Source organism: Hyaena hyaena, unplaced genomic scaffold, assembly GCF_003009895.1.
Source record: "Hyaena hyaena isolate Hyena2069 unplaced genomic scaffold, ASM300989v1 scaffold_200, whole genome shotgun sequence".
Classification (NCBI taxonomy): domain Eukaryota; kingdom Metazoa; phylum Chordata; class Mammalia; order Carnivora; family Hyaenidae; genus Hyaena; species Hyaena hyaena.
Window position 1 is genome coordinate 1,396,722 of NW_024080834.1, and position 26,829 is coordinate 1,423,550.

The 26,829-nt window shown below is 38.3% G+C and overlaps 1 protein-coding gene across 1 annotated transcript in view; it reads left to right on the plus strand.

Moving 5' to 3' along the window:
• The window catches only part of WDR49 (WD repeat domain 49), a 145,855-nt gene that overhangs the window by 114,273 nt on the left and 4,753 nt on the right, over positions 1–26,829 (plus strand). The window contains exons 16-18 of the mRNA XM_039241936.1: positions 4,566–4,675; positions 6,733–6,879; positions 25,207–25,327. Of these exons, the coding sequence (XP_039097867.1) occupies positions 4,566–4,675; positions 6,733–6,879; positions 25,207–25,327 (378 nt within the window). The remainder of the gene's footprint in view (positions 1–4,565; positions 4,676–6,732; positions 6,880–25,206; positions 25,328–26,829) is intronic.

Below are 26,829 nucleotides of genomic sequence, written 5' to 3' on the forward strand. Positions count from 1 at the left end.
CTGAATGCATCATTAAAATAAGTTCTTTGAAGTGGAATTGCTGAGTCCAAAGTTTCAAAGGCCTTTGGGTCATCTTACTAAGTTGTAGTTCTGAGAGGTGTGGTTCTCCCAGGAGGGTGTATATAGGAACTGCTGCCTCTGAACCAACACTGGATGTTGTCATTGTCTTACAGCTGTTGCCATGGGATCTCATCACTGTTTGAAATAGAATTTTTTGATTATTTGTGAGAGTGAACGTTTTTCCCCACATGTTTATTAACCTTTAATAATTTAACAATGAACTTGTAAGAGGTAGTAGACATCCACTAGGCTGATTCCTAACACATCCATAAGAGAAGCACATCCTGGACTCTTGTTGAGTAATTTCTGTGAGATGCACTCATCATCTTAAAGATGGCCTTCTCTGTTTTTTAAAGTTTTTAAGTTTATTTATTTATTTGAGAGAGACAGAGTGAGTGGGGGAAGGGTAGACAGAGAGGGAGACAGAGAATCTCAAGCAGGCTCTGCACTGCTGGTGCAGAGCCCGATGTGGGGCTTGAACCCATGAAACTGAGATCGTGACCTGAGCCGAAACCAAGAGCCAGATGCTTAACTGACTGAGCCTTCTAGGAGCTCCTGGCCTTCTCTGTTTTTGAACCACTCTTTATTATAGAATGACTCTAATGTTAGGTCAAATCTATTCTTTTATAGAACTCTCTCTATCATTGATCTTCATTCTTATTCTAGGCAACAAAAAAGAAGGCTACTTTACCTTCTACTATCTGACACATTTCACTTTGGCTACCAGTATTACTTATGGGAAAAACATTAATTATCAGAAACCAGGATAAAAGAATCAGATGGGAAATGAAACAGAAATTTCTGTTAATTTCTCAGTAAGTTTCTGTGAGACAGAAGGCACACTTAAAATTGATGTTCCTTAGACATGAGAAAATATTATGATGTTCTAAATTCCTTATTATGGTTCGGAGAGAATTGATATTTAATATTATTTATATGCTGTTGATTATCTAATTATCCTGCCAGTCGATCTTATGTGAGAAATTAAGTTAGAAAATTTATGGACAGCTATAAGAAAAAATACACAAAACATTAAAAGCTCATTTTAAATTAGGCCTTACATGACATAAAACACTTGGAGGATTGACAGTCTACTTTTGCCAACAATCTGTGGCAATAACTATACTTCACCCATGTATGACAAATGAAAGTCTACTCAATTTTTAAAATCTAAGTCTTAAAAATACTACTCTGTCAAATTATTATTTTTGGAAGTACCACATCTCCTTATTTTTTGTCTCATCATTCTGATAGTTCCCAAGAGTATTAGAACTGTCCATGGGGGTGCTGGAATTCCTACTTTGAGTGGAAAATATGTATGTTATTATTCTTGATTAAAGTGACAGTAGTCAGTACTTCCAGAGCTCCTACCATATTCCAGGCACAGTTCAATGGTCTTCATGTGTTTAATTCATTTAATTGTCCCTGTGATCTTCGGTAATAGTAACAGTTACAATCCCCATTTCATGACTAGGAAAGGAAGGCAGAAAGACATTAAGTGATTTGCCCAGTGTCAGCCCACCAGTAAAAAGGTGAACCAGAGATCCCCAAGCAGGCATTCTGGCTCTAGAGACAGTGCACTTTGCCCCTACTCCATATTACCTGTCCAATAAGCATCATGTGACAATATGGAACAGTTATTGGATTCTGAGTCGAGTGGTCAAATATTTTATCAAATACCTGCTATGCCCAAGCCATGACTCCAGTTGCTTTCATTTTCCTTAAATGCCTAGTAGGGCTCATGGAGACTTGTCACACATCATTCCTCCCTTCTATATCCTGAACCAAGAGATGGGAGATCAGTTAGAGCCATTCTTTCTCATAGAATTGATGGTGAGGCTGCCAGAGCCGCAGGTAGGCGCCCTTGTGGCATCACCATGTGAGACTTTTTTGCGAAGTTTTAGCTCTATCCAGGCTCTTTATTACATTATTCTGCATTTTTATCTTCTTTCAGTAGGAATATTGGAATCTTGAGAATATTCTTCGCTTTCCAGTTGTGTGTGCATTTTTGTAGTGACCATCCTCCCAAATGTCAAATGTCTATGGGAAGGAAGCAATATGTTGGACTTTGACCATGAAATTGATTCCACTGTCTAGTGGTTCAGAGAACTGCCCTTTGGTTAGAGCTTTATCACTGTGGCTGTATTTCCTTGGCAGTCAGTTCAGTAGTACAATTTGTTGTATTTCCCAGGAGAGTCTCTTCTAGTTTATGCCGACCCCTTTCCCTCTGTGGATTAAACTCTTTAGGGGAGATAGACAAAGTGATTTTAGTATCACTGGATGAGATCCAGGAAGCAAATGGCCTAAAAGTGGGAAAGAATTCAGAGTGTTTTGGGAAAATAAAGATCTGTTATTATCTAGAGCCAAGATAGGCCTCCTTACTCCTGGAACTCCCTCAACATTTTGTAGCTCAGTTTACATCAGTAATACTTTTCTGGGGGAAAAAAGTATTCCGGACATAATAACAGCAAGGTGTAACTGCACCACACTCTACCCTTCCTGTACCCACCACCAACTTCTGAGTGTTAGAAATTCTCTTACTTAAAATGACTGTCTCTGGATCCTATCACAGTGGTTTTCCAACCCCAGATAGTGGCTAAATAATATGTTCCTATTCACGAGGGATAGCGCACTTTGATGAAGCTATTACAGCATGTTTTAGGGAAATCATGCCCCCTGCCCTTAGTCTTTTTGATGCCAAGTGTTTCCTTAAAAAAATCTATAATTTCAAATAGCTTATGTTGATACTTCACCCAGTCAAGGAAACCAAGCTTCATTCCCATTGTCATCCCCTCTTAAACATAGGCTGTCCTTGGAAAGTTGCTTCTAGAGAGTAGTATATGAAAAGGAAGGGAAAAGTAACTTTATAGGGCAGAAGCTTAGCAAACACAACTTTGGCCGGCTGATGATAAGGTTAACATCAGTCATATCAGGCTGATAGCACGTACCCTTGATAAGATGCATTGAGAGTAGATAGCACTTCATCTCCATTGTCTTCCTATCCACAACCCATAACTCCCACCTAACCATAGGAAACACATCAGACAAACACAGATTAAGGGCCATTCTACAAAGAAGTCTGACAAGCCTCAAAATTATCAAGGTCATGAAAAACAAGGAAAGTCTGGGAAACTGCCATAGACCAGAGGAAGCTAAGGAGTCAGAAAGCTAAATATAATGTGGCATCGAAAAAGGACATTAGGAAAAAAGTAGGAAGATCCTAATAAATTATCGAGTTTAGTTAATAGTAATGTACCAACATTGACTTCTTAATTGTGACAAATGATAACATAAGATGTTAACAATAGGGAAGATTGGGTGAGGGATGTACCAGAACTCTGTGCTGTCTTTACAACTTTTCTGTAAGTCTAAAATTACTCTAAAATGAAAAGTTTATTTCTGGATAAAAAAATCAATATATTGCTACTTGAATCTGTATAAATAGAACGCAATATTAACTTTGAGACACATAGACTTAATTTCACTGGTATTGATATTTTAAACTCTTGTGTTTGGGAAATACAGTACAAATAGAGCAGGGGAAAAGAAAGGAAGGAAATGAACATTTATTGAATACTGTTATTTATTAGGCACATCGCTGAGCAGCCATCCATCTCCTCTCCTTTAAACCACAGTAAGAGTCTCATTGTGTAGAGCAGGAAATTGAGGCTGAGACCATAGGAAACACCTCCAGGTTCTGCAGTTAACCAGGAGGCAGCAGAATTGAAAATAAAAGCCGGGGGTTGGGTGGGCAGTAATCACGAGGGCTAACAGATGCAAGGGAAGGAGGCCGCAGGGAGAGGGTGGCTGCAGGGCTCACGGTAATTGTGCGAAAAATGGGTGTGTTTTCTGACCTGATGCCTCCAAGAGAATAATAATGATTTTTGGGCAACACAGCTTGTCGCGATCAAGGTGAAGGTCTAGATGGTGGATGCTAACTATATTTAAGACTGTTTCCTGTTTTCTGGCAGGAATTATGGACAATTATATAATGATTACACTCCCTATGTTTTACTGAGAAAAATTTTTCAATGCAGTCAAGCTAGTCTAAACTTTGCCTATAGATTCATATGACAAGCCTCAAAAATACTGAACTTTTTTTGCATTTTGGATATCATAAGTGAAGATTCAGGCCTCACATTGAGTGAGTTTTTGACGCATACCACCGATTAGTCCATATAATGTATACACAGGACAAGAAGAGTGTTTTTCTGTGAAATTTTCTTCTGGATAGTTTTTTCTCTGACCTTCCAGTTGCTATGGAAATCTTTGCTTAACTAGCTTCTTGGCCTCTCTAGTTCTTATCCTTTAACATCATCACCTGGCTAGCAGACATTTTATTCAAAGGTATGGCTTGATTAGTGTAAGCAAATGTCACCCCTTAGGTCCACAGTATAGAGATTATTTTTGTGTGTGTTGAAGTAAGGTATGTATTTAAAGACTGAAGGTGCCTGTTCATCCTTTGTGGTTGATATTTTATTTCATCATGTATTATTTTTTTCCAGTGTCAAACCATCAGAAGTCATAAATTTAGGTATAAAATATAAGGAAAGAAATATCTTGAAGAAAAAAACACATAACCTTTACAATGGTGAAGTTATACAAAAATCATCCAGTAAGTAATCATTGTTGACATATTTTCATAGCGTTATTTTATAGATTCGTATGAATACAACAAATAGCTACTCTCTGTGCCAGGAGTGCTGGTGTTTCTTAAGAAACATGAAGGTAAAGTCCTGTGATCTCTATTTAACAAAGGAGAAAAGGAAGGCTTAGAAACATCAGAGAGAATGGCTTTTCTAAGGCTGCACAGCCTATAAATGGCTGAAGTATAAGGTCTAAGTTAGAAAACACATATAAAGTGCCCATTATAGTATCCAAAATAGAGTTGGCATGGGACATTAATTCTTTGCCATAAGTATTTAAGAGATAAAAATGAATAAAAACTATTTTTGCCCTTAGGAAGCCCAAAGCAGTATAGAGCGATATTAGTTTGGTTTGGGCTCACCAGAAAAAGAATTATTTAAAAAGTAATTGAAACAAAAGAGTCATTATCATATGGACGGGTATTACTTAGAAGTGTAATGAGAATAATTTCATAAAGCTCCATTATATGAAAATACTTTACTCATTACAAATCTTATTTCAACTTATGTCCAAGGGGTAACTGTACTTTGATTGAGTAAATACGTTAATTTTAGAATTTCTACTGAAGTTTTGTTGCCAAAATGTACACTGTTTATTTAATATTAAATGCATGCTTGTAAACGAATCTACTTCATGGGCTTTTTGTCAGGATTACATGAGATAATATGTATAAAGCATATTATACATAGAACAGGACCTGGCATATTATAGAAACTTTATACAGTTGTATTACTAATGTTACTCTTATTATTATTGCTATTATAACTTGGAGCATGACCTGTGGAGTGAAACATACTTGAGCTTAAGTGAAGATCTGTCATTTACCAAATATGTAAATTCTAGGCAAGTTATTAAAGCATCTCGGGCTGTAATTTCCTCATCTGTCAGAAGGGTGTAATGATACTTTACAGGTTGTGAAGTTTTCTCCTTTGGTTTGACATAACATATTGATTCTTAAAGTCTCTTCCATGTCCAGCAGCATGAGCATCACCTGGAACTTACAAATGTACATTCTGGGGCCCCTCACCCCTACCATAGTAAATCATAAATGGGAGTGATATACACCGGCTTTTGTTTTTTTTTAATTTTTTTTAGGTTTATTTATTTATTTTGAGAGAGAGAGCACGAGCACGGTAGGGACAGAGAGAGATCATCACGGACCCTGACGCAGGGTTGAATCCACAAACTGTGAGAGCATGACTGGAGCAGAAATCTAGTGGGATACTTAACCTATTGAGCCACCCAAGTGTCCCTAGCAGCTTATGTTTTAATAAGACATCCAGGTGATTGTGATGCCTGGTAAAATTTGAGAACTGTTGACATAGCACATGACTTGTCCCATAGTGAGTGCTGAAAATGTATTCGTTCACGTTTCTTAGGCGCTGAACCACCATGACAGATGCACAGTTCCTACAATGGCAGTGCTAACAATCAAACAAACATAAAATCACATCTCAAGCAAAGCACTTTCCATTTATCCCATGAAGCAAAAAGAAAGCTTTCTCCCATTGTCCAAGACTTCACTTTAAAGCGCACGAATAAGAGCTTTCCTTTCCATCGTCTGATTGTGCACATCTTAAATACAATGGCACAGCTCTGGTTTACGTGTTAGCAAAATTAAAAAGTATCTGCAATTTCAAATTTTAGATACATTGTTAAATGCCAAAAACAAGATTCCATCTCGCAAAAGATGCAGTGTTCTGGCAGATAAAAGAGAACCTGGAGCTTTTCCAAAATGGCAGAATACACGTTTTCAAGGGAAAATAGCAAAAGAGTCCAAATAACAAAAAAAGAAAAAATGAAAGGGGAGCCTCAAGTTCCTTTTGGTCCCTTTGAATAAAAGGACCATGGATTTATCACGAACAGCTGTGTTTGTAGGGACTGCTGATCACTGCAGCTGTACCAGCTGAGTAAGAGCAAGGTTACATTTTAAAAAGTTAACTTGGAAATGTGCTAGCTCCTTCTGAGGAATTCATGATACTGTACTTCTTTTCCTGCCCTCCCCTAAAACCCACCATTGTCAAGGTGCATTTAGGTCATTAAGCATCGGAGCCCTGAAGGAGCTGCCTGAAGTGAAGAAGCCAGCTTTTCTTTGGGACCCAGAGAAATACTTCAGGGAAGAGCCAAAGGAGGCGTGCTCCCAAATTCCAGAGCCTCCCTTGCTCTCTGAAAGTGAGTCCTCAGCTACCACACTCCTCTATCACCTCCTCCCCATTCAACTCAACCACTTCCAAAAAACAAAGTAGGCAAGTGTGGAAGTAACATGTTTGCCTTGTAGGTTGCAGTGAAAGGAAGCGTGGTTCGACTGCTAAGATTTATAGCTCAGCGGCTGATCTGTGCTCCCAAAAAGGGCAGCCAACAAACTGGAATACATAAAAAGAGTATTTTTGTTTTGTCAGTTTTCTGAAGTCAGTATGCCATGAATATGTATTATGAGTCTGCCACGGATGAGAACCCACTTCCCCCAAATAATCTTCATTTTCAAAACTGATACCAGAGAGAGAGAGAGAGAGAGAGAGATCCTAAGACCACTTTCGAACCGAGTCTCTGACAATCCGGTTTTGTTCTTTGCATGTGGAACACTATAAATAGAGGCTACTTAAAGTGCATTGTCTTTGAGACTTCCAGCTGCAGCGTGGGGCTAATATCATGAGAGGACAAGAAGGCTCAGCTTAGAAAATATAAGGGAGCAATCTCCGGAGATTCAGAAACAAGATGTGCAAAAGAAGCCTCTGGTTTTCAGACCGTTTACAGGCTTCTGAGCTCCTAAGGATTTGAAGAACAGTTTCGGTACAGAAATCCGCCCCACATAGAGGGGCCCAACGGGAGCAGAGCCGGCACAACCTGAATCTCAGTGAGGCACTCAGAAAGCATATGGACCCTGCAGGGAACTCATTTAAAATAATTAATGAAAAGTGCACATTTCCACTTTGTCACAGTCAAAAGATCAGAACTGTACTCGAGCCATCTGAGATCTGTAGTCTCTAAACTCTTCAAATCTTTCGAGGTTTAACATCATACCTGAGAAATAAGAACCCTTGCAGAAGGGAGGGGTTTGTTTGTTTGTTTGTTATGTCCACGCTGGAGGAAGTTTAAGCTTCTCGCCCCTGCTTGGTTCCCTATGGAAAAGGAGAGCAGCTGGTCAACATTTTTTTTTTTTTTTAATTCTACTTGTAAGCAAGGACAGCTGTCATTCCTCATTGCCATGGTTTCCAATCTAATTATTATCAGCTCCCTTTGCCTTTACTCAGTTTTTCTCTTCTAAACTTATAATCATTTATGTGGCCTCATGAGGGTCAGCTAATGGTTTCTGCTCATTTCTTTTAAAACCATGAATCCATAAACTTTAGGGCTCTAAATAGTCATTTGTGCATCTGATGGGGCTTTCAATCTATCATCCTGCTTTTATTTTCCCTCCCAGGATGATTCAGCTTTTAAGAATAAATACGAGGAGCACTTATCTTATCCTTCTGAGTCACAGACAGGCAAGAATCTGGGGAACAGACAGTAAGAAAAGATCCCCAGAGCCAGCAAAGCGTAAAGGCAGGAGAGACGTAGAACATGCACACAGTTAGAAAAGAAGATGGAGCAAGGACTCAGGATTGAGGCGAGGGAAATGGAAGACAGGGAGGATGCAGATGCTCGGGGGCAAGAAAATGGGAGAGGGCAGCAGTGAGGGCAGCAAACACCTCTCCTCAGCTACGTGAGCTCCTGCTCCTGTGAGGAGCCTTGAACATTCTGCAGCAGGGAGAATTCTCCTCCAGGCAGGTGGATGTATGTGTGCGGAGCAGGAAGGTAGATGGCTGGCTGGACATACCTAAAATACTCTGGTACATTGTCAAAGAAAAATTTTTTTTCTCCTGGATTTCACAGCATAATTTTTTTCCTGTAATTCCACCCAGTTTTTTTTTTTTTTTTACAGATCTTTTCATCCCTCTTTCTTGTTTAATTTTCTTCTTCAGCTTTTCATCCTTTGTTCTCTTTTCAGTATTTTCCCTTACTTATTTGCCCTACTCTGTGAGTGAAAATAGTTTTGTTTTTTGTTTTCCTTTGTTTTTTGTTTGTCTTTTTAGTTCCATCCACTAAAGGGAGAGACAGATGCAGACTTTGAGGACAACAGAATGCATGACATGTGACACCATATTCTGTGGAAGCATCAAGGGTGAAGCCAGATTATCTGTGGCTGGGGCACAGGAAGGAATGCAGAGTGGTGGTCACGTCTGAGCTGAGACTTAGGATGAGCAGGAGTCCTAAGGGTGAAGAGGCAAGTCAAGATTAAGGAAATAATGTAAGGAAATTTATCAGGGATGAAGTAAGGCAGAAGTCCACGTGATTCCAGGTTGGCTGCATTGGGTGACTTCAGATAGTGATACACTGAGTTTGACACACATGAGAGTAGAGTTGAGTTTAGAATGTGTTGAATTTGGGAGGCACCTGAGTGGCTGAGTCGGTTAAGCATCCAACTTCAGCTCAGGTCATGATCTCACAGTTCGTGGGTTTGAGTCTTATGTCAGGCTCTGTGCTGACAGCTCAGAGCCTGGAGCCTGCTTCAGATTCTGTGTCTTCCTCTCTCTACCCTCCCCCACTCATGCTCTGTCTCTGCCTCTCTCTCTCTCTCTCAAAAATAAATAAACATTAAAAAAAGAATGTGTTGAGTTTGAGCTACTGGTATGCTATTTAGAAATAGAGGTCTTGAAGATGATGGATGATTGTCAAATGCTTTGTATCATATTACAGAGTCTTCAGCTAGCAGATAGGGAGATGATGTTTGCTCATTTATGTGTTTAGCCTTTCCTGAGGTAGATAGTGAATGCCTTCTCTGTGCAGGCCCCTGTGCTAGAGGCTGGAGACAGAGTCAACCTGTAGAGGCCCAGCCTTCAATGATCTTGAAGACTAGTTGGCAAAATAGATAAGGAAACAAATAATTATGTTTCACACCAAGGATTGTGACAGAGATAAGCACTGGCCACAGTGAGACCACATGGAGATTCACAGAAGGGTTGGGGTTTTTTTTTGTTTATTTTTGAGAAACCTGATTATGTCGAGCTGGATACTAAAAGTCAAATTGTTATTAGTCAGGTAGGGAAAAAATGGAGATGATATTTCTGGCAAAGGAGCAGCATATGCAGATGTAAGGTGGTGTGAGTAACATTGTATGCTGAGGGAGCTATACATCGTCCCAAATGGCTAGGTTCTAGAAGGGGCATGGCAAGAATTAAGGCTACATAGGTAAATGGGGGCTGGATTGTGGAGTACCTAGTATACTATGCTAAAGACCTCGGCATATATTTTGTGAGAAACGAGGACCCATTGGAATGTTTCAATTAAGTATTTTGAATTATGCCATTTTGTCTCTACTGTTAATTCTTCTGTTTTATATCTCTTTGTATTATTCTTTTAGTGATTACTCAGGAGATTGCAATCCTCTCTTCTGAATCCTTTATTCCCTCTTGTGATAGTAGGCTTCTACCTGAAATTATTTTCCTTCAATATAAAGAATGTCCTGCAATATTTCTTATAATGTGGGTCTGCTGGGGAGTTATTTTATGTCTGAAAAGTGCATTTAGTTTTTTGACTTCAGAAGGATATTTTAACTGGGTTTAAAACTCTAAATATCAGTGATTTTTTTTTTTCCTTTTAGCTCTTTAAAGATAGCATCCCATTGTTTCCTTGCTCCCATGATTCCTAATTAAAATGCAGTTTTTAATATGATTGTGGCTTCTTTGACTGTAATATCATTTTTTTAACCTGGTTTCTTTAAAGATTTTTTTCTTTATCCTTAGTTTTCAGCAGTTTTATCTTGATGGATATAAATATACTTTTCTCACTATATTGCTTGGCATTGATAGGAATTCTTGAATAAATCTTTCTTCAAGCTTGGACAATTCACAGCCATTATCTTTTTGACTATTCTTTCTTTCTAATTCTTACTCTTCTGTCCTTCTGGAATTGCACTTCTGCACATGTTAGACATTCCTTATATCATAAATATTTCTTACATTTTTCTTTTCTTTCCATTTGATTTTCCTCTCTGGGCTTTATTTTTGGTACTTTTATAATAATTGTCTTTGTATTCACTAACACTGTCTTTTGCCAGTCTGCTCTTAAACTCATGATCAAATCCCAATTTCAGATTTTTACACATATATTTCTTTAGTTCTAAAATGCCATTTGAATCTCTTTACATAGATTCAAATTCTCAGTTGAAATTATTCATGTTTTCATTGATTGTCCAAATTTTATCTCTTTGTCTTTAACATATTTATAATAGTAATTGTAAAGCCCGGGCCTGCTAACCTCAATATCTGGATGATGTTGGGGTCTGCTTCTAATGTCTATTTTTTCCTCTTGGTTATTGGTCACATTTTCCTTCTTTGCAAGTCTAGTAATTTTTTTTTTATAATTTTTTAATTGTACAACAAGAATTATGTATAAAATATCTATAGAGGCTGAAATTAATGTTATTTCTCCCAGAGATAGTTGTCCCTTTCCTTAATTGGGCAGAGAACATGAAGTGTACATCATGTTGATTCAATTAGGAATTGAGCTTGGTCAGTACTTGGTTACAGTAGACTTAGTCTGCTTCTGATTTCAAATGTCTGTCTGTCTTAAGCCTCTCCTTTTATTGATACATTGTCTCCTAAGTACTGCAAGATTACAGGACACATTACTCTCCTCTCCAGTCGAATCCACAGTCTCCATCACCCATGCACTCAGAAAATAGCCTATAAGGAACACAGACCATAGTTATGGAATTTCTCTAGATTCCAAAATATCAAACCTTAAGCCACATCGTTATGAAAACTCTTCTGATTTTATTTTCCCTTAGAAAAGTACCTTTGTCTATGGCAATCCTGTTTCTTAGCAATGCCCAGATGTGATAAATCCCCAGAAAGAAGAAAACATTTGGCATCTTCGCCCATCTATGAAGGATTCTACCGCCTCTGGAATTTTAATTTGATAATCCTCCACTGCCCTCTGATAGCTTTAAAAATATTATTTCTGCAATATTACTTGCTTTTGTCATTGTATCTGGTACAATGAAAAGGATGACCTACCGCTGGCTATTAAACCTATTCAGAAAAAAGTTTCTGTTGAAATGTTTAAAAGAGGAAAGTGACATGACCAGGTACACATTTTAGAAGGCTTTCTGGAAACTGTGTAGTAGACACATTACAACAGGACTAGAGTGAAGGCAGCATATTATAGTAGCGGGAGCTTGTCATGTATAGCCAGCTATCTGCTTAGGAATCTATACTTTGCCTTCTACTAGTTGTTTATATCTGGATAAATTACACAAGCTACCAAGTCTCAGTTTTCACATGTATAAAATGGGGCTAATCATACCTGACTTTGAAGTTGTGTGGGCTAACTTCAGCACAATGACAAGCACATACTCTGCATTCATTAAATGGTATCTGTTATTATTTTGAAGCTAAGGAGATCCTAGAAGGGAAGTAACTAATTTGAGAAATGCTAAGGAGATTGAACTTAAAGGTTCAATGATGATATGTGAACACATGAATGACTATCAGGTTTCTAGCTTGGATAACTATGTCCGAAAAGAAAGAGAGAGAGAGAGAGAGAGAGAGAGAGGGAGAGAGGGAGAGAGAGACACTATTATTGAGAGAGGAAATATAAGAAGAGAAGGGTTTAGAGTAGTTTTCAAAATATATTATGATGGAGGGGCTGGGGACATCAACCAAGAAAAGCTAACATGTTTCCAAGAAATGACTGTAGTAGGAGAGAAAGACAGAGAGGTAACTGAAAGCAAGTACAGGCATGTTTCAGAGTGCCTTTTAAGTTCACTGTCTTCTTCTGATTTTAATTTTTTTTTTTCTGAGATAGAGAGAGAGACAGCAAGAGCAGGAGAGGCTCAGAGAGAGAGGGAGACACAGATCTGAAACAGGCTCCAGACTCAGCTGGCTGTCAACACAGAGCCCCATGCTTGAACCCACAAACTGTGAGATCATGACCTGAGCTGAAGTCGGACGCTTAACCGACTGAGCCACCCAGGTGCCCCTGTCTTTTTCTGATTTTAGATATAATCATGAGTATTATAGAAAGCTGGCTAGTAGGAAGTAAAGAGAACTTGAAAGAACTCAGGAATAGCAGATTTAAGGAACAGCCACTCCACCCTCAAGCCTGAGATAGAACAAGTAAAATACCCATCCAAGCTAGGGCTGATACCTAGACCTTTTTTGAGAAGGCTTATCATATCACTGTATGGCAGGGTGGCGGAGCTGCTGCAGGTAGACGTGGCAAAAATCTCCCAGGGTGGCTCTGGGAAACCATCCACATGGAGGTGCTGCATCTCAGAACTCATTGCAAAGCACCAAAGGAGTGCAGGGGAGTCTGTTCACAGAGAGGAGTCACAGTGGTGGACCTCTGCTCACCTCTTGAGGTGTTATGGAAAGCCATCCACTGGGTGTCACTAGATGGGTGGCACTTTTCTCAGGTAGCAAGGAAAGCTGCTGGTTCTGGGCTCTGGAGAAGCCATGCCTGCATCATAGGAGTCTGTAGCTGGAAAAACCACTGTGGGGCTTGATGCTGGGGAGTACTATAGGGTACTATAGAAGTCCAGTGCAGGAGAAAGTGCCCTGCGGGAGTATGGTGACAGGAGCGCCCACGCGGAAGAGAAGTCCACTTCTCCTCCAGTGTCCTGCTAGTGTCCCCTCGTCGTGGGGCGCAACATCACACCAGCTGGCAAAAGAAATATTTATGGGGCTCCAGTCCATTATCACAAAGCAAGCAGTGAAGAGTGGTTTTGTAGCTGAGGGCCAGTACATTGATAACTGGCATCTTATCATCTTACCTCTATTTTTGTGCTTTCTCCCCCACTCCTGGCCCTTCACATTATTTTCTATCTTTTGAAATTGCAGTCATTATTCCTATGAGGTTATAAAGTGTTAATGGCTATGGTTATCTTTTGAAAGAATTTCCATTTATAAAGGGAATAAAACTTGGGAGATTCAAAGCACTAATGGTATAAAGCCAAAATTTCAAGCATACATTTGGCTTCAAACCAAGATACTACCTCTTGTTAGCTACATGACTTTGAACAGGACAATTAAACTCTCTGCACCTTAGTTTCTTCAAATAAAAATGGGCATATCATATTAGTTACCATCCTCCTAATGTTGCTGTGAGCATGAAGTGAAATAATTCAGGTGAGCCTTTAGCATAGAGCCTGACACCTAATGAGCATTTGATACATTTTCTTTATTGATAACATTGTATTGTTATTATTCCATTGTTATTGCACTAAACATCCCTAAATTCCTATTTTCTATACTAGGAATCAGTGGCATAGACTCTCTGGGCCCTACATGAGACGTGTCAATGTTTTTTGTTTTTGTTTTTTTAATTTTTTAAATATTTTCATTTGTTTGTGAGAGAGAGAGAGAGAGAGAGAGAGCATGAGCAGGGGAGGGTCAGAGAGAGAGGGAGATACAGAATCTGAAGCAGGCTCCAGGCTCTGAGCTAGCTGTCAGCACAGAGCCTGACGCAGGGCTCAAACCCATGAACCATGTGATCATGACCTGAGCCGAAGTCAGACACTTAACCAACTGAGCTACCCAGGTGCCCCAGAGACGTGCCCATGTTATTTAGTTGTTCGTGTTGTTAATATTTCTAGGTGTCATCTCTCTTGTTCATATGGTGTTCAAATCATATTGCCTAGGAAGCCTATTCTTATGTTGATTTCTAAAATCAACCACTTTACTATAATAGTACCTATTTTTATCACTTTCATTTAACATTGTTCTTCTCCTTTTCAGGAGGATGCTGCTGAATTTTAAAAAATGCTATAATAAAAGAGCACTTTAAAAAAATCTCAATTACCAACGTATCCCCTGTCCACAATTTCATTACAATGGTCTGCCTTAAATCTCTGTGCTGCATTTTACACACACGCACGCCATCCCCATAATTACAGTGTGTGGAAGGTTATTTGGCAATTGTATGATGAAGGGCATTTTGCCAGACTTACTATCAATATTCTAAACTACCACTTTGGAACTGGGGACAGGTTTCCAACACTTCATAATCTCCTGGTGACTTTTTAGTCTTACCTACTGGGTTTTTAATGTCCTGTTATATTCTCTTTCTTTCCCTTTCAAGTTGAAACATCTTTCATACTCTCTGGTCTCCAAGCTCTTCCCTGTGGGTTCTCTAACAGCTTGAACCCCCTCTTTGATATGCCTTATTCAAAAACCTAGAAGTGACTTGGAAATGCCTCTGGGTCAGGTTTCGCCAATAAATTCTCTAGAACCCATTCACACTCTGTCTGTAAAATCTTTAAAATTTCCAGTGTAGAGAAGATGCTTCATTGGTGATATCTCAGGTGAATTGTTTTTTTCCTGTTATTGTTGTTGTTTTGAAAGACAAAATGAACAGGACAATTAAAGAGATGATTTTATTGCAGGCTATTGCATAGGGAGAATATTTGTCAAAGAGGAATGTCTCAAAGGAAAGGAAGGGGGCCTGAGCTGGTAGAGAGGCAGGCGGTGAATCCATGAGTCTTAGTGGACTTCTGGGGAAGGGCACAGAAGGCTTTATCTCATAGTAGGAGACCTCCTTTGCTGGTATTTGCCTCCCAAACACAGAATAGTAAAGGAATTTCTCAACTGTCTCTGCCTTCCAGGAGTACAGGGCTCAGGTAAAGTTCAATATTGTCAGTGCCTCTTCTTTTTTTCAAGAATAAGGAATATCTCTCATCATGAAACAACCCAGAGGTGATCATTAACTTCTGGGGGGCGGGGGGGACAAAGCAGGGTCTCAAAAGTGGTCTCTCAGGGATTCTCATTGGTGGTTGTTCCTGCAAATTCACTTGAACCATATGTTGTGAGTTGGTGACAAAGGTCAGTTGTTCTGGATCCTGGAGATGCTGAGAGAAGAGCAGAGCTACTGACAGCGTAGAGTTTAGATAGGGATTTAGGCTGTCAGGTGTTAGTTCTCAGTTTTAGTCAGGTGTGAGAAGAAAGGGGAAAGTTCATTTGGAGTATTGTAGTCAGATACTAAAGGGGACTGGAAGATTTGAAAATCTGTAAGAACTGACAATTTGTGCATGTTAAGTCTCCAGTCCAATCTGTAGATAGATTCCAAAACTGGTGTTTGCAAAGCAGGGGAGCAAGTCAATTAAAACTCTACCAGAGAGGGCGACTGGATGGCTCAGTCAGTTAAGCGCCTGACTCTCTTGATTCTGGCTCAGGTCATGATCTCACATGTGAGATCAAGCCCTGTACCAGGCTCTGTGCTGACAGTGTGGAGCCTGCTTGGGATTCTCTCTCACCTTCTCTCTCTGCCCCTCTCCTGCTTGTGCACATGCATACTGTTGCATGATCTCTCTGTCTCTGTCTCTCTCTCCCTCTCTCTCTCTCTCAAAATAAATAAATAACTGTGAACCAAAAAAAAAAAAAAAAAAAACCCTCTACCATATGAGACAGAGTTTGTGTATCCATTGGCAGAGTAACCTGCATTTCACAAAGAGGGGCAAAATAGCTCAACAATGGTGAACTCAGCAGCCAGACTCTGATAGCTCAGAGGGGTGTAGTAGAGGCAATGCATCATTTTCCATTGCAACACAAAATTCTCTGCATAGTTCATAAACTACAGGGTGAAAATACACACATACGCTTTTAGTAAAATCTAATTTACTGTATTTTTGCTTTAGAATATAGTCTTCTAAAACATTTTTTTAATGTTTATTTATTTTTGAGAGAGAGAGAGAGAGAGAGAGAGCGAGCGAGCATGAGTAGGGTAGGGACAGAGAGAGAGAGGCACAGAATCTGAAGCAGGCTCCAGGCTCTGAGTTGTCAGCCCAGCACCCGATGTGGGGCTGAAACTCATAAGCCGTGAGATATTGACCTGAGCTGAAGTTGGATGCTTAACTGAGCCACCAAGGCGCCCTATACCATCTTAAGTCTAGTACCAATAAAGAAAGAAAATCACTGATATTGTGGAAAAGTTCTCACTGGAACAAATAATTAAAATACAAAAAGAAAGCATATATAGATATATTTACTTCAAGTAAGAAATGAGAAACTGTTACATATGATCACTTCAGGAAATTTTAAATAACTAAAGAATGGGTGCAAAACAGGCATCTTAGAAATGGAATTCCTTCCTATCATTTTATATCTTTATGTGATAACACTAAATCATCTTGAAAGTCAAACACACACACACACACACACACACCAAAATTTGGGTCCTAGAAGAGAGATATCTTTAATACGTGAAAAACATCTTTTAAAAGGTTCAACAGATGCTCTGCATACATCATCAGGGAAATACAAAGTCAAACAAAATGAGATATCACTGCTCACCTATTAGAATGGCCCAAATCTAGAACACTGACAACACCAAATGCTGACAAGGACATGGACCCACAGGAACCTTCATTCATTGCTGGTGGGAATGCAAAATGGTACAACTCTTTTGGAAGATAGTTGGCAGTTTCTTACCAAAGAAAGCATTCTCTTACCATATAATCCAACAACCGTACTCCTCAGTGTTTAACCAAGAGAGTTGAAAACATACACAAAAGCTTGCCCATGGGTGTTTGAAGCAACTTTATTCACAATTGCCCAAACTTGGAAGCAATTAAGATGTTTTTCAGTAAGTGAGTGTATAAATAAATTGTGGTACATCCAGATAATCGAATATTATTCAGCACTAAAAAGAAATGAGCTATTAAGCCATGAAAAGATATGGAGGAATCTTAAATGAATGTTACTAAGCGAAAGAAGCCAATCTGAAAAGGTACACATGGATGATTGCAACTACATGACATAGGTAAAACTATGGTAAAAAGCTGGGTGGTTGCCAGAGAAGGGGAGATGAGATGAATAGGAGCAGAGGATTTTCCGGGGCACTGAAAATACTCTGTATGACATTACAGTGAGGGATATAAGTCATCACTCTTTTCTCCAAACCTATAAAATGTACACAACCAGTAGTGAACCAGTAGGTAAACTATGTACTTTCGGTGATTATGACAAGCCAATGTAGATTCATCCTCAGGGAAAAAAATGTACCATTCTGGTGAATGATGTCGATAAAGGGGGAGGCTATTCATGTATGGAAGCAGGGGACTATGGGAAATCTTTGTACCTTCTTTTCATTTTTGTTTTTAACCTAAAACTGCTCTTAAAAAATTGAGTCTTTATCCTGTGTAAACTAAAAGGCAAATAAATTAAAATCTGAAATTAAAAAAAATTGAATCTTAGAAAAAGTTCAACAGGTCCTGAACCACAATCACTTAAGAATTAATATGAAGACTCTTAAAGCATTTTGACCAATCCTCACCACCTTGCCTACAACCTTTTGCTTTGCTACCAGAGTGTTATTCAATGATGGCTGAAATTGAATGACAACTTGGCTGTACTGATCGAGAGTCCATATGCAGGAATTAGAAACTTGGTCAGTGGATAATAGCATGGGCACCACCTGGGATCATGCTAGAAATGTAGCATCACAGACCCCAGCTCTATTGAATCAGAATCTGTGTTTTAACAAGATTTCTAGGTGATTCTCACACACATCAAAGTTTGAGAAGCAGTTATCTAGAGGTCTTAGAATAGGATGGAGGATCTGAAGTAGAAGGTTTTCAGAATCCTGTGTATTCATCAACAGACAACAGCTGGTAATTGCAGTGCTATATTTAGATCGTCATCAAGTCCTTTCTTGCCAGGATGCCTTTGTGAGCTTTGCCATTATTGTTTGTCTGATATGGTTGGTTGCCAGTCAGGGGACAAGGGAAGGATCAGATGATAAAAGATTAACTTTGCTTTATGAAGTTCACTGAATCATTTCATTTTAGTGAAAATGCTGTAATAGCTTCATGACTATCACATCTTTCATTTTCATTACTTTAAAAACACCTTTTGGGTATCATTATAACAAACCTTGTTGAGCAGCTACCTATAAAATGAAAGTATAAATGTTGTATTTTCCCAGGTATGAAATGCTAAGTGTAAATGGTTACCCATAACACTAGATATTGATTTTTAAGAGCAGGGGCTGTGGTAACTAGATGGATACATTGGTACGTGACATGGAGAACCACCTTTCTCAGGTCCCTAGAATGCAAGAATTCCGAAGTTTGAGAAGTGGGCCCACCCCTTTGCATTTCTGGAGGTATCTTCATTTGTTCATTTACTTAAAAAATTTATATATATATATATATGGAATATTTTCCATATACCAGACACAATGCTGGGTGCTATGAGTATATGAGGTATAAAGGCAGATGAGTTCTTTGCTTTTGTTGACTTTACCACCTAGGGGAGAGACAGACAATAAATAAGTAAATACAAGAATATAAGATTGGATAATGATATTGGTAAGAGGTATGAAGAAAGTAAAACAGGATAATGTGATAAGACATGACTAGGGGGCATCAGCAAAGGTACCTCTGATTTTTTAGCTGAATCCTGAAAGAAAGCACTCCCACTAAATATTAGGTAGAGAATTTTCCAAGGAAAGGGTCCAGAAGTGTAAAGCTACTGAGTTGGGAACAAGGTTGTTATGTTCTGGGGGGCAGAAAGAAAGTCACTGTTGCTGAGGTAGTGTGAGAGAGATCGAGACTGCTACTAGATGAGATTGAAGAGGGATAGGGATCAGGTCATATGGGGCCATGTAGCCTGCACAAGGAATTTGGATTTAAATGTGAAGGGAGATCTTTAGAGGCTAATATACATTGACTGTTACTAGCCCTTCTAAACAAACTACTCTCCAAGATTCTAAATAATTTGTTGAGGGCAAGAAGTTGGAGACTTGAGGTCCCATATAATAATGCCTATGTGGGATATTGAGAGTGCTTTAAGATCAGCTGTATATTTGAATGAACATATTTTCCTTACATAGAATATGCCAACAGACTCTAGTCACAAACCACCAGAATGTTGACAAACCAGTCTGTTTGTCTCAATAAGAACACTTCACCCTTCACAATTGTCCTACAAGAAACGATGTACTTTATGGCAAGTATATCAGTCAGGGTTCATTCAGGGAAGCAGACCAGCAGGACCATATACTGAAATTTATGAGAAGGAATTGGTTTATGAGATTGTGGGGGCTGATATGGATTATCTGAACAAATCCAAAATGAGTAGAGCTGAGTCAGAAAGGGAAGATCACGGGCAGAGTGGGCACAGGCTAAAGCTGTTGTCCACAGGCAGCCAGGAAAGAAGAGAATGAAACTCCATGGACACAGGAAGAAACTCTTGCCCAGTGGTAGAATATTATCCATGTCTTTGGGGAGCCTCAGCCTCGCTTTTAAGCTCTTCCAACTGATTAAATCTGGCTCACCCAGATTATCCGGGATAATCTCTTTTACTTAAAGTCCATTGATTAGGGACTTTAATTATATCTGCAAAATCCCTTCAGAGAAACACCTAGATTAATGTTTGATTGAATAACTGGGAGCTTTAGCCTTGCCAGTTAATACTTCAGGAAAACAAGTTATCACAGCAAGGTTAAAGATATTCTTTTATAATCTTAAATTCGATAAATGGTTAATGGTCTCGGATATATCACACAATCCATTGCAGACCCACTCATATCATCATATGAAAACATTATGCCATTAACCTAGCAGATGTTGTTACTTTGATTAGTAAGATGAATTGATTACCATTATCTACTTAGAAGGTGTTAGGTTAATTACACCATTTTTGCCAAATCAAGAGTTTGCCGGTGAAGCCAAGAAGGTTTAATTGGCCTCATCTACAAAGACCCTTGTGAGTATTAGTAGTTGTTGGAAGTTTTATTGTTTCTGGTTGTAGGAAGACCAAGCAGGAACCAAGCAGGTTGTCGCAAGCAGGAATCATTTCCGGGTAAGCATTTCCGGTGCCTTTCCTTAAATAATCTCAGAAAAAAAGGACTCAACTCTATAAAACTCCAATAGTTTGCTGAGATTTATTTTCCCATCCCAAATAAATAGCTACTTTTATGAAGAATTATGTATTTATAGTTTTATATTTTTTCTTTAAGAAAGCTCCCCAATTTGTAAGCTTTGGCCCAGGAAACAGGGATCCACCCTTGCATATGAGTTTTTTTTTTTTATCATCTGCTTTTTAACTAAAAAAAAAAAAAGACTAATTAGGGCAAGATTTTCTCTCAAAGCCTTATCAGTTAGTTATTGGTATAACTCTCCTAAAACCCAGTCAGTTATGATGAAAATTCCTCATCAAGTTGAGAGACACATCTCAATGAAATGGCAAGATTCTCTTTCAAAAGGAACTTTCTGGCTTTCCTGGTGGATTTCAGGAGAACTCTAAGGCACTGAAAATGTCTCCTGATTCTCAAATGCTAATCCTCGGGCATACAGGGCAGAATCAACTGCTAATGTACAGAAATCCATATATCTTATATTGCTGGCATTAGACAAATGGAAAGTATTTTCATTGCTAGCTTTGCTTAAGAGGTAGCTCCAGGCTTATTCAGATTTGTGCTATTGCTAAAAAACAAAATATACACAGTCAAATATTAGAACTTAGGAAAAATTATTCAGTGAGAACTCTCCCTCCCCTCTATGACACTGGTTTGTTCAATTCCCAGTATCACTTATTTCTGGAGTCACTAATATGAGTTTCAGTGTATCTTTGAGGGCTTCTGTATGCATGGGTGATTTTAGATTTTGACCTCTGCTTTCTCTGGGTTTTGATTTACCTGGAATACTTTTCCAATCCTTCTATTTAAAAATTTCGAAGTCACTTCATTTTAGATGTGTGCTGGGTTTTGCTTTTGATCCAATTAAAAAATCATTTTTTTGATCATGAAATTGAGCACATTTAAATTTGTCAACATATATAAAAATATGTATTATGTATTATAAATATTTTGGTTTTGTATTTCTCATGTTCTTTTTCATCATTTATTGGTTATACACGTTTTAACATTTTCACTGGATCTGTAATTTTTTCTTTGTTTTTATTTGGGGGGTATTATATATTTGTTCTAGTGGTACTTTTATATTCATAGATTTATATAACTCTCCTAGCCCTTCAGTTTTCTAGGTCGACAGTATCCATGTCAACTGATGATAAAATGAGCGTGTTTCTTCATTCCCCTCTTTCTCTTTTGCTACCTAATTTATTCAACGATATGATCTTTGTTTGTGCTTATTTTATTTTGTTAGATTCACTTATACTGCTATTCCTTGACTTTTTGGTTTTAGTCCTTTGTCTCTTAGCTGTTGCTGATTTATCATGAGGGAAGCTTCTTCTCCCTAATCCTTCCAGTTTCTGTTAATTGTATCATTTCAATAGTGTCAGGAATGTGGCATTTATCGTCTATTTTGTTATCCTACATTTCATCTTATTTTAATCTCACTTCTACGTTTAAAAATATAGTGCTCACCACTATGTCTTTTTCTAAATTTTCTTCAGTCATTCATCAGTTTATTTTGTAGTAGTTTTCTCGAAAAGGTCTCTTAGAAACAATAGTCCCTGAATTCCCTGCATGTTGAAACATATATTTTTAGATTTGAGGCTCAGCTTGAATGTATATAATATCCACACTTCACATGTTCTTTCCTTGATTTTCTTGTTGGTATTGCTCTACAGTCTTCTGGTATTGATCGTTGCTGTGAAGATATCTAATGCAAGATATGCATTTCTCTCCTTTTAAGCGACTTGATCATTTTGTCTGGATGCCAAATGATTCTCTTTAAGGTCTAATAATTTGACTAAGATGTGCTTCAGTTTGACTTCTGATTCTGTTATTCCTGGTGCCATAGTACATCCTTCTTGTGCATGTCCAATTGTCTCTAAGGAAAACTTTACACATAATACCTTCAAATATTTGTTCCGCTTTTGTGTTTGTTCTTAAAGGCTCATCTGATTGTTGTTTTGGCTGAATCTATTTCTTTTTCAGTGTCACTTTCCTCTCTCATTTCTTTTCATTTTCACCTTACTATATTTGTTTTTTTTCAATTTGCAAACTCTGTTTCCCAGTATGTTACCACACAGTTTCTTCTCACTTGTATGACTTTTTTTTTTTTTTTTTTTAATTTCTAGGAGAGAGAGAGACAGCGTGAGCAGGGGAGGGTCAGAGAGAGAGAGGGAGTCACAGACTGAAATAGGCTCCAGGCTCTGAGCTGGCAGTCAGCACAGAGCCCGACGCGGGGCTCGAACCCACGAACCGCGAGATCATGACCTAAGTGAAAGTCGGACGCTTAACCGACTAAGCCACCCAGGCGCCCCACTTGTATGACTTTTCTTGAGCTCTGCCAGATTGCTTTCCTCACTTCCTGTTGTGCCATTTCCATTTCCGGCACTCTTTCACATCTGCACTGTGATCTTCCTTTACAGAATTAAGTGCTTTTGAGAGTTTTAAAAATTGAATTGTCACAAAGCCCTAAGTAACAATATCTATCTGGCCAATGCCAATATATTTCTGGTAGTAGTTCGTGTATTGATTTGTTATTCTGCTCTTTGAAAATATTTTTAAAGTTTTTATTTATTTTTGAGAGAGAGAGTGCAGGCAGAAGGGGGACAGAGAGAGAAGTAGACACAGAATTCGAAGCAGGCTCCAGGCTCTGAGATGTCAGCACAGAGCCCAACCTGGAGCTCAAACTCATGAACTGTGAGATCATGACCAGCGTCGAATTCAGACACTCAACAGACTCAGCAACCCAAGCATTTCCTCTTCCGCCCTTTTTAAAGTTTGTTATGTTTGTTTCTAATTTTGCTCACAGTACTTTGTGTCTACAGTATGACTTTTAAAAAAATTTCCTTTCTTAATTATTTAGTTTTAATGAGTTGGATTGTTTTAGACTTGAAATTTGTAGTAGGTCCCTAGGTGAGAGTTGTGGTGTGGGATTGGAGTGGCCTTCAGTTTTACAACCTACAGAGGCAAACTACTTTTAGCAAAAAATGGCTTAAGAGCATGAGTTTTCATGTAGCCCTGCTTCATCTGTTTCCCTGAACCAAACAAGATGTTGTGGAGGGCTTTTGCTTCCAGACTTGTTCACCTCTGTTTACATTCATAGACACAAATGAAAGATAAGCATTTGGGCTGCAGGTGAGCCCCTCACCTTTAGTGAGTGTCTTTTTGCTAGAACTTTCTGAGATGCTGTTGCTGCTGGACTTCTTAGACTTTCAGACCCATCACCTTATCTTGTGTAACAACTCTTTGGCTGCCCTTCTTCATGTTTTGCAGACTGCAGATTACCTTTGTCTTTGGGTTTAACTCACATGGAGTTTGTTTATCAAATTGTTTGTTTTTTCATGTTTCCTGGTTGCTATTGTATAATATCCAAGAGAAAATGGTGAGAGATATTGACTTATACAGTCATGTTTATATGGGAAGTGGAGAGGTGTTTGGGTTCCCCTTCCCCAGTCCAGGTATATAAAGATGGCAGTATACTGTGAAGTTGTTCAATGTTTGTGTCATTTATTTCATATTCCTCAGTATTGGCATTTAAAGTATTCCTTTGTCCCGCTCCAACCTCAGTCTCTCTATATTTTGAACTTTGGTCATATTGTACTAAATTATTCAGAATTACCTGAACAGGCTCTTGTTTTTCCACACTTTTGTTTGCTTCGTTCCCTCTAGTTGACATTTCCTTTCCCCCTTGCTAACCCTTCCTCACCTCCGTGGTCCTTCTTATCAATTAAAATCCTATCTGGACTTCAAAATCTACCTCAAATAGTGTCTAATTCTTCAAGCTTTTCCTCTGATCTCTCTATATCGTTATAATCTCTTTATATTTTTAACCACAATTTCTGTTGCTCCTATTTTCTCAGCACTGTGTCTTATCGTACTTGGTATTTTTGATTATTTGGGCATGGCCCCTACTTTCTACCAGTTGGAAGAAAGCCTGCAACTTAGTCATATTTGTGCCTCATTTATGTCAAGCATAGAACATTGTGCATAATATACACTCAGTAAACATTTGTTGAAATGATAAAATTAAGCAAAAGGCCAAAATTATTTTCTTGAATGCGTGGCACAATTTCCTCCTACATCTCACTGATGCATAATACAGCCACTCATGGGGATAATTTGGCTCTTTTTTTCGGACGCCACAGACCCCTGCAGATCAAAGTATCTTCTAAGGACGTGACTGCAGAAGAGATTGTTTAGTGATGCAGACAGTCAAACTGTGTTTTGATTATTTTAATTGTCTTATTTCAATACAGAATAATTTGTTCTTGGCTTATTATGAGGCTTGATAGCTGTTAAGTAGATTAAAAACCAAAAATGGAAAACACAAACTTCTTTAGTCTTCTACAGTGAAGTGGTAGATCTCTATCATGGTATAAATACATTAATAGAACAAACTCTGTTAAAATTTAGCTTTTTAATTTAAATCGAAGTCAAAGGAATAGCAAGAATTTAAGAGAAAATTCCCCCAGATACACTCTTAGGTTTAGAAACACACAAATTTTCCGATGAATTGAAATGGGAATTTTCTCCCCATTATTTCATTTAATTGGGTCTCTTACCAAGTATAATTTACATGTCATTTTCTTCATCATTTTGTAGCTTTGAAAGCTGTATTTGATGAGAAAAATCTGTTCCCCAAAGAAATTCTGGATCGTGAACGAAGAGCCAAGCAATTATATCAAGAAACAAGTAGTGAAGTGAAGATTAAAAGAAATAAGAAGCAATTATAATTGAAACAAAAATAAATATTTCATTGTCACATAAAGTATGAATATAAAATGCAGATGAGGAATCAAGAATTCTGCACCATTCCTTAACTTTATATATATTTTTTAATTTTTTAAATGTTTATTTATTTTTGAGAGAGAAATTAACAGAGTGGGAGCAGGGAAAGGACACAGAAAGAGGGAAGCACAGAACCTGAGAGGGGGCTTCAACTCACAAACTGTGACACCATGAGTCACATGTTCAACCAACCAAGCCACCCAGGCACCCCTCTTTGACTTTGTATTCAAATATCAGGAAGTTTTGTTTTCAGACAATGTCTTAGTGCTGCTTTTATCCATCACTTTTCACTTTCTGTGGATCCTTAATAACAGATAGATTGGGCTAAAGAGGGGCCGATAGTAACTTGTATCATGTATTCCCACGTGGTTTCATAGAAAAATGTACTTTTTCAGAGCAATGTATTGTCACCAGTTGCCCTTCTGGTTGCTTCTACAGGGAAGTATTTTTGGTCAATTACTATTATAAAACCTGCCTTGAAGTTAAATATGAAAAGTACTAACAGTGAATATCTACAAACTTAACTAAGAAAGCCACTTCCACTTACTTACATACTATCTAGTTTTTTGAAAATGATTCTGACAGGGGCGCCTGGGTGGCTCAGCTGGTTAAGCGCTGACTACAGCTCAGGTCATGATCTCGCAGTCTGTGAGTTCAAGCCCTGCATCAGGCTCTGTGCTGACAGTTCAGAGCCTGGAGCCTGCTTCGGATTCTGTGTTTCCCTCTCTCTGCTCCTCCCACACTCATGCTCTGTCTCTCTCTTGCTCAAAAATAATAAACATTAAAAAAAAGAAAGAAAATGATTCTGATAATACAGTCAGACCATGTCATTGCAGCTATTCCTATTAATTCTTACAGACTTTTATATTCATTCTTCTGTGTACCTATTGAGAAATTACTGCATATGTTCTACTTCTGTGTTTTGCTTTACCACATTCTTGAAGAGAATAGCACAACCAAACAGGTAAAAGTCTCAGGAAAAGAAAACTGAAGAGACTGGAGCTATATATAGGACTCACCCTATCTAGAAGCTCAAGGAGGAAATGTTTGGTTCTGAAACACAATGCCTCACTGTTTTGATCCATTTTTCTTTATAAATGTCATCATCTACCAGGTCACCAATATTTTTATGCTTTATTTATTGTGTTCTGTAGGAGTAATTAATAAATGCATTCATACAACTTTAGGTATTTACTATGCATTTGCATTTTAAAGAGTATTCGCAAAAACATTTGTATTTTTAAGAAGAATTTTGCACTAACACACACAAGTAAAGGAAATAGTTAACAATATATTAGGAGCTTTCTCTGTTCAGTACTGCAAAATTTCACTGTGCTTAAGCCTCATGGTAATCATATATCTTCTATAAGGTTAAAAGCTGAGATTTGGATTTGTTAGAAGAATGCCCAATTATCTTTTTTTTTTTTAATTTTTTTT